At 42.9% G+C, this 12,572-nt stretch overlaps 3 protein-coding genes across 3 annotated transcripts; 1 reads left to right on the forward strand and 2 right to left on the reverse strand.

The window, feature by feature from the left end:
• Positions 1 to 307: 307 nt before the first annotated feature.
• BO87DRAFT_313821 (sugar transporter) lies at positions 308 to 1,878 on the reverse strand (the record flags this gene model as incomplete). The annotated part of the gene is made up of 2 exons (XM_025619632.1): positions 308 to 1,403; positions 1,460 to 1,878. 2 exons carry the CDS (start codon positions 1,876 to 1,878, stop codon positions 308 to 310), a joined length of 1,515 nt encoding a protein of 504 aa, XP_025477434.1.
• Positions 1,879 to 2,192: 314 nt separating this feature from the next.
• On the reverse strand, positions 2,193 to 3,923 carry BO87DRAFT_116868 (uncharacterized protein). The gene has a single exon (XM_025617920.1). It carries the CDS (start codon positions 3,755 to 3,757, stop codon positions 2,507 to 2,509), a length of 1,251 nt encoding a protein of 416 aa, XP_025477435.1. The 5' UTR covers positions 3,758 to 3,923; the 3' UTR covers positions 2,193 to 2,506.
• A 2,318-nt stretch (positions 3,924 to 6,241) lies between these two features.
• Positions 6,242 to 7,842, forward strand: BO87DRAFT_116905 (S-adenosyl-L-methionine-dependent methyltransferase). The gene is made up of 5 exons (XM_025617921.1): positions 6,242 to 6,557; positions 6,616 to 6,784; positions 6,890 to 7,159; positions 7,233 to 7,565; positions 7,638 to 7,842. Exons 1-5 carry the CDS (start codon positions 6,499 to 6,501, stop codon positions 7,647 to 7,649), a joined length of 843 nt encoding a protein of 280 aa, XP_025477436.1. The 5' UTR covers positions 6,242 to 6,498; the 3' UTR covers positions 7,650 to 7,842.
• The last annotated feature ends 4,730 nt before the right edge of the window (positions 7,843 to 12,572 follow it).

The raw sequence follows: 12,572 nt of genomic DNA on the forward strand, positions 1-12,572 counted from the left end.
GACTGGCGTAGCTTAACGACTACACAACTTGTTATTATCTTGCTTCGGTTTCAAATTTGCTTTGTCCTGCTCAACGAATTATGACGGTGTTAAGTATTGTTATGGTATAACATAGCATGTTAAGTTTTTTAAACGCAATCGTACTCCCTGCCCTGCGAGACTTGGTATATATAATTCACATGACGTGTGCTTTATATAATATCAACCTGGATGCATGTAAAAGATTTGAACAACTTAATGATATTGCCTATCCACGAATAAGAGCACATACTCTCATCATCATCCCTGCCCAACCGTATCAACATAGCTACGCCTTATCCTCCACATGTTCGGCCCTAACATCCTCTTTCTCATCTCCTCCCCTATTCGCGAAAACATGCGTCCTCCACCTCCGCGCCGGAACCCTCTCCGTAAAAAACATGGCGACCTCCATCCTCGTCCGCCCCTGCGTTTCACCCACACAATACCACACCCAAATCAGCGACGTCAGCGTCGTGCCCGCATAAACGAAGCCGACCATCGGACCAAGCCCGGCATCATAATACAGATATGGCGCCGTGAAAGATATCACCCAGAGGAAGAAATAAAGCGCCACGATTGACACCGACATGATTTTGTTCTGGTTCACGCCGACCGAGAGCTCGCGGGATACGGCGTAAGTAAGTGGGCCGAGGCCAAAGTTGTATGCGCAGATGACGACGTAGGAGAAGACGACGATGATGTACTTGGATGCAGTGGTGAGGGTGGATTGGGTGCCGATGCCGCCGATGATGATGAAGGCGATGAGGATGAGGGTAGTGCTGGCGAGGAGGTTGGTGCGTCGGCGGAGACGGTTTCCTGTTAGGATGGACGCGGCGACGGCGAAGATTTGCAGAATCATCGTGATGAGGGTGATGGTGAAGGGTTGCGAGACGCCGAGGGCTTCGGCGAATACGACCCCGTAGTTGTAGAAGAATATTATGCCGCAGATTTGTTGGGCGTACATGCCGCCCGAGGCCCAGATCAGCTTTTTGCGTTCGATGGGATCGAGGAGGAGGGCGAGCCAGGAGGATTCCTCTCCTTGGGCTTCTTCGTAGCGTCGGGCTTGCGTGAGGAAGGCTAGGTCGGCTGTGGGGTCGTAGGTACGGTCGTTGCGGTTGATCTTGAGGAGAGCGCGTTTGGCGTCTTCTTCTCTATTGTGGAAGACGTACCACGTTGGGGTTTCGGGGATGAAGGGTAGGAAGAAGAGCATGAAAAGTGGCAGTATGACGAGTCCACCCATAGGTAGTTTGTAGGATAGAGACGAGTGGATGGAATTGGTGCCTTGGGTGAGGCCGGAGGCGACTAACTGCGAGCAGGATTGCAGGAACTGGTACATGTACAATGCTGGACTTCGGATCTCCATTGGGGCGACTTCTCCGATACTAGGAAGGGTCAGTGAGTTGATTGAAATATGTACAAATGACACGACAGCACTCACTAGAGCAGCGACGTAACAGTAAAGTTGCCCACTCCAAGCCCGATTAGAATGCGGCCAAGTACGATAACACCCTCAATGTGGGTGTCAGCAACCTGGGTCACCCCTCCAGCGAGCACAAACGCCGAAGCGATCCAGAGAACTGTTTTCCGACCAAAGCGATCATTGAGGGGCCCTGCTATGAGTGCACCCAGCATATCCCCGATGTAGATGCTGGAGGTAGTCAGCGACGTAAAGCTCGTCGCTAGTGCTTTTGCACCATCCTCATAGTGATCGCCGTAGTCATTCTTGAATTCTTGCATGCCTAAAATCCCGCTATAGTATGTGTTGTCATAACCAAACACCAGGGCGCCGATGGCGGAGATGGAGCAGTAGATCAAGGCCCACCGGTGACGGCGAAATTCGATATCGAAGCCAAACATGATGGATCATTAGCATTATCTCTTGAGACAGGTGACAACCCGGAAGGATTGATAGTGAGGCGATATGTGAATTTAAATATGCTGAGCCGAGGTTGTGCCCATAGCCCAGCATTCCCCGGGTGTGAAGTTAGACGAAGGCGCACAAGAGAAGACAGCCAACGGAATACCGCCCCCACGCCGATCTGAACGGAATAGAGTGAACGATTGGCTCGCTTGGCTCCGATCTCTCCTCCCCCAGATGATGCCCCCACGGATGTGCCTTGATTTGCGGGGGAAATGCGGGGGATGACAGACTAGGGCTGCGCTTGTCTGTGCTCACTTGGACAGAGTGGCCTGATGCTCAGTATGCCAGGCGGAGTTTATTTCTAAACTAGGTCGATGACGTGTCGCGCTTTTACAAGAGACAAGGCAGTCTTATCGCACCCTGGGGAGCGGCTATGCATGGCGACGTGAATGGATAGTGCATTTCCCGCCGCTTGGTGTCCATTGAGTGCCTCAACCAATCGCAGTTGGAGAGCTGCAAGGAGCGACGAAGAGTCACCGGTCTGTGACCTTCCACAGGTGTTTAGCGGAAGAGTTCTGTTCCGGAGGAACAAGAAGTACGAGTTTTTTTTTTCGTTCGAGCAGTTCAGACATGCGGGATGAAACTCGTCCACTCAACGGTCACATAAGAACTCGATGGGAGCTGTCGCAGGCTGATGAAAGCCTCAATGATAATAAACAAGCGGGCCGGAACCAGGCAGGCACTGATAAAAGACATGACAACGTCCAGCACCCAAGCACGCCATCCTTTCTCTTCCTTGCCGGTAGGCTGGACCCATATCCATGTCAGCGACTGGTGACCGTCAAAACCTAACGCGGTCAGACTTATGCGCAGCATGCTCGACAACGGAAGGCCAGAAGCTAGGAAGACGCTCATGATGCGCCACATCAGCTGTTCAGTGCTCGTCGGAAACACATGGTTCCAGCCCAGCAAGTGGACAGCGGGATGTACCATGGCCTGGATCGATACCAGTAGCCAGGTGCGTTGACTCAGGCCATTGAACACGATTTTGTCATCTGGCATACGCTGTAGGGGGCTTTTCTGCGGGCGGAGATTCTCGAGGGTCGGTCGGCGATGCCACCGCTGGTGCGGCTTTTCCAGGAAATCAAGTGGTGTCTCGCGGAACGGCTCAACGCCGATCTCCCCGGCACTGTTGATCAAGCTGGTGACTGATCCGCTCTTGAGTTCGATAACAGTCGGCACCCCAACACTCTGTGGCTTATGCATCCAGAAGTAGTAGGTCGTAATCGTGGATAACACGAATGCAATGGTGAAGAGCTCAAGCGGGGAGACAGCGAGGCCTTGTACGGCCCGGGCGATGGATTGGACCACGAGCCATACCCCTTGCACTAATGCAACGCATTTAGCGAACGTATCTGCTTTGCTTTTATCCCAGATCTCCTCCGCTGTGATTGTAGGGCAGTCGATGTGGTGTGTCTCAACGAGGTAGTGAATTGAGGCGGCGGTAATGGGGAAGGGAGGGTAGTCTGTCGATTGAAGGACGAAGCCTCCGCTATTGGCGTAGAAAGCGTGTTTGAGGGTCCATTCTTTGTAGCCCAGGCGGTGCATGTCGCGCACCGATTCCTGGGCTGACTCGTACTGCATGGCGGAGAAGCCTACCAGCATGTCGGGGGCCAAGATAGCAAATGTTCCCCAGCGAAGCTTGCGCCACAGAACCGTCCAAAGGCCATCGTCAGGGGCCGGAATGTTCAGATGCAGAACTGTCCAGAGAGCGGTGGAGAGCACCAAACAACAGCCCCAGATAATATCGATGGTACCCCGATCGTTGGGCGAGTCCACCCAGCCACTCACTTCGCCCTCCGGTAACGGTGCCATGATTACTGCACCAGTATGTCTGGGGTTCCACGTGCTATATGAGTGAAGAAATCGACGCCAAATCAGTTTGCTCGAGATGAAAGAACGCAACGAACACCTCCCGCTAAAAGGTGTTTGCGCGGATCTTCGTGGTTAATGAACCCCTCCGCATGCTGGGCCATGACGGATCTTTTGTCGGCCAATGATGCATTAGTGCAGACGCAGGGGATACATATTCCGACCAGCCAGTCACAAATGAGAATGAAACACAAGAGATAGCCTGCAAAGCAGGATGGAGTCTCTCGCCAAGGGCCCGGAGCGTACAAGTGCGATAACAGGATATTACGATTGGCATGCTGCATGAGCTGTCAGGCCTAGACGCAGGGTCTTCACTCAGCAAAGACCATCCACAAAACGTGAATCATCTCCGCGTGGGGGCCAAAAGTACAATCAGGATTGGGAAACCATCATGTCCATCATGGCCTGATGCACTTCTGATTCGAGCAAGAAAGTTGCGACCGGCGCACACTCTGAGACATAGATAACATCCTCCGTCCAAGGGATGTCTATAGTAAGCCCTCAGCAGGAATTGTGATGCTTGGGGGCCGAGGAGCAATAGGCTTCGTCAACTGCAGTGGAACAAGGAGGGCAGCGTGGCTCTGGATCAATTAACGTGAACTTTAGCGGCTTGAGGGCCCGTCGGCGATAGGCCGCGAGGGGCCGCTGTGGGGGAAGTTGAGGGCACTGGTGCTGACAGGCGCTGACGGCTGAAGGACGAGAGCAAGCGAGCGTGACGCGAAGGAATTTCTGGTGGAGATGGGCGGGTCTTAAGCTAACGGGAAGGAGTTGTCCATCCGCAGGTTTATCCTTGAACAGCAGCGATTGGCGTCGCTTATCCCTTCAAGGGAACCCATTGCTGTCCTCGGTGTTTCTCCAGGGCCCAATCAATGTGGCCAAAGCAACCTGGTCAATTTTTGCATAGTATCGGCAATTTGGGGGCCAAAAGTTACCCCTGCACCAGCGGGGATGCGACTCGAAGAGGAGAATATTCAGCGACGCCTTCATGTGCATTCCGGGCCTCGTGGCCGACCACGCGGACTACTAGTCGACAATGCATGCTGACAGTGGGTCAAGCTTGTACACAGAGCACATTTTTCCTCAACACACACTCCCACATGCATTATCTACTCGATGTCTCACCACTTTTGCCAAGCCCAAAGTCTCTCAAGAGCATGAAGTTACCCAATATCGGGACTCAACTAAGCCTATGGTGTAACGAGGATAAGCCAAGTATTAGTCAAAGATTGGCCGGTCGCACATATCCTCGGGAACCACAAGCTTCAGGGGCATTCTGAGACACGAGCCTTGGGTCGATGATCTACCCTCCTCCATCAATTCGCTGGGGGCATGCTGATCGGAGCAATCGTGAAGATACGGCTGCCCTTGGGTGCCAGATGTGACACGGGCACCGAGGGTTGCTAGCCGCACCTACAGTGCTTATTTTTATCTGAAGTCCGGTACAGCTGGGAGAGAGGGTAAACGCCCGTTGTACCGGTGCAAGAGTAATCGGGCCATAACGATGTTCTATCAGACGTCTTAGTGCCGTTGTAGACACTCTCGAGCAAGCAAGCCATCTTGCTCAGAGACGACATGGTTATTGCCAGATGTCTGATGCATAGAGTCTTCACACCTGCCCCACCAGGGTACGACCGTACCCTACACAGTAATCTGTAATGTAGTCTAGCGTGCAAAGCCGATCGATGCCACTGGCGATGATCTTTGATGGTGCTTCATAGTTTCAAGCCCAAATTCGGACAATCAAATGGCTCGAGGTAAGACATTCGCCCGAGCTGACCCGGTGGGCTATGCTCCGACAGCCTGTTCTTGTTGCATGGTTATGCTTTTGCTCCGCCAAAGTGCACAGAACGCCATGGCGGGATACCAGCAAACACCGTCCGTACCCAGGCGAACAAAGCCTGTGGTATCAATCACTAAAGGCATATTTCGGCCGATAACACGCCGAGATTAAATATGCACGTGAAAGACCGTAGCAGTTCTAGGTCATCTGAAAGATTTCTAGTGGGTTTTGCTGAGCGCACAGTATCGATATCATCTTACCGACTAAACGGGAAGGCGGATATGAAAAGACCCCACTAGAGAGTGTCTAGACCATCAGTCAGTAATGATGAAAGCTGATGATATGAGATTTGCCTTGTACCTCTGTAGGTCGGGTCGAGGTCCCTCAGTCCTCTGTGACCTGGACAGGTGGTGTAGTCGGAGAAACACGGTCGCAACAGACCGTGCCATGAAACGGAGCTAGTCGGGGCATATACTCATAAAGCATACTGCTATAGTGTTTCTCACGTCAGACGCGATGCCAGCGGACATCTACAGATGCTAGCGACCACACATGGGTTGCAGTGTTGATGACAACCAGCTCGATATACAACCGCCGGTATCTATGGGGTCCAAAGCCCAAGCATTTGGCGTTAGAGCGGGGCACTGTTTCGATCGCCGACCATTTTGCTCAATGCTTCAGGGCTCAACACCGTCTCTTCATGTCCATAGGAAATAGGATTGGGATCTCACGTAGAGCAGCAAATAGACGAGAATCATCTGACTTCCTTTGGTGGAGACCCGCTCCGTCGCCAACCGGGAACCATTCTTAATCACCCCACAATTTGACTTTCCGTCCGTGACGCATCTCGAATCTGTCAGACCTTTCAGCCATCACGAATAAAGGTGGAGTTCTTCGCATAAATATGGTCCACACGCCTAATCCCCCTGTTCAAGGCCGCCTTATCAGCCATTTTGCTGAAAGGTACGATCACGATTACTTGCATTGAAGACCCGACTCTAACCTATCTAACTCACACCAGGCCGGCGGAAGACCAAGGCTCAGGCTGGTCCGCCCTCTGGGACTCCAATGAAAGCGATCTCTGGGATAGAGGGAGTCCCTCAATTGCACTAGTCGATGTAGTAGAGCAGCAGAAAGATGTCTTTTCCCCCTTCACCCCCGATAAACGGAGAAAGAGAGCCCTCGTTCCGGTATCATTTCCCCCTTTCAACGAGCCAATAAACCCACCGGATATTCGCGGAATTACTGCAAAACATCTACTTCGAAGTCACTAACTATCTATGATATTCCTACAGGGCTGCGGAAGGGGCTACGACACCGTCATGCTAGCACTACATGGCTTTGACGTCTACGGCCTCGATATATCCGCAACTGGAGTTTCAGAGGCGAGGAAGTATGCCACTTCGGAGATGCAGAGTCCACAAGGGTATAATTTCTCCTCTGGAACTACGACTACTGCCAATATAGGGAATGTAGAATTTATTGCCGGCGACTTTTTCAGCTCAGCGTGGGAGAGTGAAGCTCTGCGTGATGGTGAGAAGTTTGACTTGGTCTATGATTATACTGTATGTGAACACCCTTACTGCATGCTTCAATGCAATACCGGACACAGAGCAGTATGACTTACGCAGTCAACAGTTTCTATGCGCTCTCCACCCCTCCGTCCGTCAGAAATGGGCCGAGCGTATGAGCGACCTTCTCCATCCGGGAGGTCTTCTTGTCTGTCTTGAGTTTCCCATGTACAAAGACCCTTCCTTGCCAGGACCACCGTGGGGACTGAAGGGCGTTCACTGGGACCTGCTCGCACGCGGCGGCGATGGGATCTGCAATATTGCTGAAGAGGAAGAAGACGACGAAGAAGCTGCTAAGTTGAAGGGACAGTTCCGGCGAGCGCAGTACTTTAGGCCTACGCGGTCGTATCCCAGCGGCGAAGGGACGGATTTGTTGAGTATTTATGTGAGAAAGTGTTGGGTAAGATGCGCAAACCTCCAATTATATCGGCCAGTACTCAGACGATGGCACTGAACCTGCTCTGAGTTTTAGCGTCGTGCCTGACGAGCGCTTCATTCTTAATGATTATCCTGCTCGCTCGGCTGCAGGGAAGGTTGCACATCGCCCTACAATTACCTCCAATTGTGTCAACGAATATGCGTCTCTGATCACCTACCCCGTGAACAATTCGACTGCTGGTCCGGACCCGGCTGCCGTATTGGAGGGTGATTTGACCGACTGAATTTGCCCCACGGCTAACTCGACGCTTCTCCGCAACCAGCAGAACATTCCGGTGTACCGCTGCCAGAATGCCGGACAGTGCCCCAGTCTGAACCTATTTCAATGGCTTGGCGCTTACCAAGCGAGTGATTTACCAATGAACTTTGGCTCCTATCATATCCATGAGTACCTGGGGAATAGCACCAGAAGTCAGTCGAATTATGCAAGATCACAGCCCCGCCTTCCTGAAGGATCCGCTGAACGGACCGCAGTTGCTCGGATGGGGGCCTGTAAATTCCTCGATTGATTGCCTCTGGTTGCAAGGTGCTTCGCTTCGGGGCTGATGACAAGGCGGTTCAGCAGGTGGATCGTGTTGAGATTGACGAACCGTGCCGCGGGATTGGGAAATACGACCAGTTCCCACAAGTGTCAGTATGATGAGCGAGGGGCAAATACATGTAGGATATGGTGTGATGATACGAGAAACTTGGAGGCTGGTTGGAACTCCGTAATGTTGTCTCTGGCCAAAAAAAAAAAAAAAAAAAAAAAAAAAAGAGTAAAAAGAAATAGTTCGATGAAGTATTGACTTTAACCAGGCACTACCTGATTATTCGCCATCTCTGCTGTCTACGTGGTCTTACGTCTGACTTACTATAATCTTGAGATCTATATAGATCACATACACATATTCAGACCCCGTTCGGGCCCGTTGTTCTGAGTTATTCCTCTGGTTAGTCCCACTACTAACCAGCCAATCCAGCAATAGCGTCAGCGTAGAACTGATGCTCGGTCGCCCTTCCGGTCTTCGTACAGACTGGCTGTTGCTGTAGGGCGAGGTGGCTGAAGGGACTTTGAATGACAAACTTGTGGTCAGCCGAAAGGTTAATACCAGCTACACTTTCATGACATCCATCTTTACATTTAAAGCTTCTTGTCTCCCCCTAGTAGCGGAGTCGTAGTCAACCACACTACTAGGTTTTATGCAAGACTCTGCATGCTTCTTGGCCACAGGGAATCCATCACTTACTCCGTCAACTGCATGGAATCCTGTGTAACATCCCAATTCAGCTGTCTACCCGGCTGAAAGGGCAAGTGTCACGAGGCGGTCACCCATGCACAAGTGACTTATTCAGTCACCGGCAACTGTTCTGGGGCCACACCGCTATTAGCAAGAGATCTACATACGTCAACCTCGACACATTAACTATTTGCGTTAATTGGTATGAATCGTCGAAAAGGTTATTGCAACCGCGGCTAGACGACATGTCAAATTACTTAGTTACGCAGTCCACTAAGCACGACTCCTCCACAGGCGGGCTTCAAAATGCCCGCCCAGCCACACATTGGCATTACATACTACACGCTCGGATGCATCCGTCTTGCCGCTAACAGCAAATATGAACAGCTAACTACTACAGTGAATGTCGAGGCATTCATGTAGGCTAGTCACGTGCTGCGCTCGGACCGCCTACAAAACATCTCTTTGTGTTGCTTTGTTTTGCTCTCCTAGATAGCTTAATTTAACTTACTCTTTTATTTCTATTTATTTATTTTATTATTATTTTTATTACTGCTTCTATAGAGTACTTCTCAAGAAATTATAAGCCCGGCCTTTATACTGTAAAGCTATTCAGATCTTACTACAGCCAGCTATTACTGTTAGATAAGATATTTTATAGAATACTAGTCTTAGTAAGTTTAACAGATCTAATAAGATTATATATTCACACTAAGAAGTATATTTTATTTATTTATTTACTTACTTGTACTAAGCACACTGAATAACTAGTATAATATATAAAATTAGATATAAAATCTTGTTCAAAAATCTCTCTCTAGAAAAAGAAATAATTATTAAAATTATTTTATAGATAAATAAACTTTTTAAATAAATATCTGATAATATTCTAGAGCTGCTGATCTTACTGGAAGAATATATAAATTAAATAAAATAAAATTTTTAAATATAATAAATACTTAAGAATATCAACCTACTAAATCTAATTAATAAGAATCTGGCTAGATCTGCTGAAGACCATGAAAAATATAAGATTTAATATATTTATTTAATAATTATATAGTTATAGTTAATTTAAAATATATTAAATAAAATATTAGATCTGTTTACAGATTCTACTAATATAAAAGAACTAGTAAATAATATATATAAAATATTTTAAAGAATTATTCTAGAAGATAGTATTATACTTTACTAAAATATTATATATAATCTTATTAAATTAAGAAGATCCAAGTATACTACAGTAATTAAATATATTAATAATTTCTGAGTAAATTATACTTTTACTAAGACTTTATAATACAGAATATCTGTTTTTATAATTATATTTTTATTTCTTTAAAAGATACAGAGTGATATACCTGCATGGATTATCTATATAAAAAATAAAATACTAAAGAATGTAGATACTATATATAATAATAATAATTTTTATATTATCTACCAGAACGCGAGGGAACAGTATAGTAAATTTAATAAGATAAAAATAATAATTATTATATAAAAAGATTAAAGCTTATTATAAAAGCTAAAAAATAACTAAAGAAAAGTAGAAAAAGACTATATATTCTATAAAAGATATTTTTTATAAAAAATATATTACTAAAATAAAGAAAATAATATCTAAATATATTAATAAAGTCTATAACTACTACAGATGCCCTGGCCATAGCTAAATAAAATATTAATATATTAATATAATCTTATATTTAAGATTATAGTAATTATATATTCTAGATATCTAGTTTTTTAAGATTTAGAATAATTAACACGGAGGAGGAAAATTAGATTTAAATTTAAAAATAAATTTTAAAATAATAAAATTTATATTTATAAAATAGATAATAGAGATGCCTGCTTAACATATAACTTAATATAAAATAAAATTAGATAATAAAAATATATATTTTTTAAATTTCTCTGGAATAGCAGTTAAAAGTACTACTAATTATTTATTATATTAGATCTATGATATAAACAGTTTTTAATATATTATATCTGATTATATCTTACTAAATTATTATTATAATCTAGATATCTCTAACTTCTATAAATATAGAATATTTAATAAAGAAATTAGTGTTACTAGATCAGCTAGCTATTAAATTCTAATCTTATTTATAAATAATAAATACTATAAGATTAAAATCAAGATATTTTATTAATTAAATTTTATATATGGTCTTCTATCTGCAATTCTCTTATAAAAGAATTTCAGAATATATATAAATATAATTAACCTGATTCTATGAAGAAAAATAAATAATAAAATAATAAAATACCTGTAAGAAAATAAAAATATGCTTTTTAAATATATTTAGAATATAAGATTAATTCTTACTATAATTAATCTCCTGTTATTATATTAGTAATATAAATATATAAAATTCTGTAAAATGATCTCCACTGTAAAAAACTAACAGATTAAACTTAAATATTATAAGAATCTATACTGTAATATATATTTTTTAAAGAAAGTAAAATATTTAGTATTAAGAAATCTTATTCTAAGAATTTTTAATTCTATATAATTCTGGCACACGGATGTGCAGCAGGTAACTTTAATTAATTATAAAGAATTTAAATATTTCCTGGTAATAGTAAATAATATTATTTAATTAATTAAAATAACTATATTAAAATAAAAAGATGATACCTCCACGGAGCTGATTCAGATAAATAATAAATATAAGAATATAATTAGTAAATATATTATCTCATGATATTTTAATAAAGACTGTAAGTTTAATAAATTCAAAGAATAAATATATTACAAAGATCAAGAAATTTATATTATTATATTATCTTCCTGAATATCTAAGATAAATAATCTTATTAAATATTACAGTGGTTTATTTAACCAGATAAGCAGGATTATAATTCTTAATTCAGATTTATTTATAATTCTCTGGCTGTTTACTATGAGACTTACTATATAGATTCTTAACTATCTAATTCTTATAGAAAGTAAGATTAAAGAAATACCTGCTTATCTATACAGATTATACTATAATCTTCTGAATTCTAATACTTTGCTTAAGTTTCTATATATATTTAAATATTATTATTATTAATATATACCTACAGAGAACCATATTACTTTCAGAAAAATAAACTCTTATATTGATACTAGCTACTTTATCAGATTTGACAAAAATCATAGCTATATTTATCTAGTGTAGTATTCTAATTTAAATAAAATTAAATAATCAAGAGATATGATGTTCTATAAATAATATATATATAAGAATAATTATAAAGATTCTAGTAGAGTAATTATAGTATTTATATTTATTTTTAAAAATCTAATCATACTGATACAGAGTACTGGAATTGATTTTAATAAAATAATTATATAAGATATAAAAAATATAATTAATAATAATAAGATTCTTTCTGTACAGGATAATACTACTGACTTTATATATAAAAGAATAGAGATTATATTTATATTAACTGAATTTATTATATCTGCTCTTCCTGCGCTTATTAATCTGATCTATTTAATAAAGAATTCTTGTAATTATAAAGTATTATTTACTAAATATATAAAATACAACTTTTAATTTACTGAATCTGAATCTTCTACTACCATAATTATTATATTAAAATAATTTCAATGAATTATAAAGAAGAAGAATTTTTTATAGTTAGAAAATAAATAAATAATTGTACTAGAATAAAAATCTGACCTGCTTTTTCTATTTATTTTTAAATAATAGGATTACAGTTAAGAGATTACTTTA

Source organism: Aspergillus neoniger, assembly GCF_003184625.1.
Source record: "Aspergillus neoniger CBS 115656 unplaced genomic scaffold BO87scaffold_26, whole genome shotgun sequence".
Taxonomy (NCBI): domain Eukaryota; kingdom Fungi; phylum Ascomycota; class Eurotiomycetes; order Eurotiales; family Aspergillaceae; genus Aspergillus; species Aspergillus neoniger.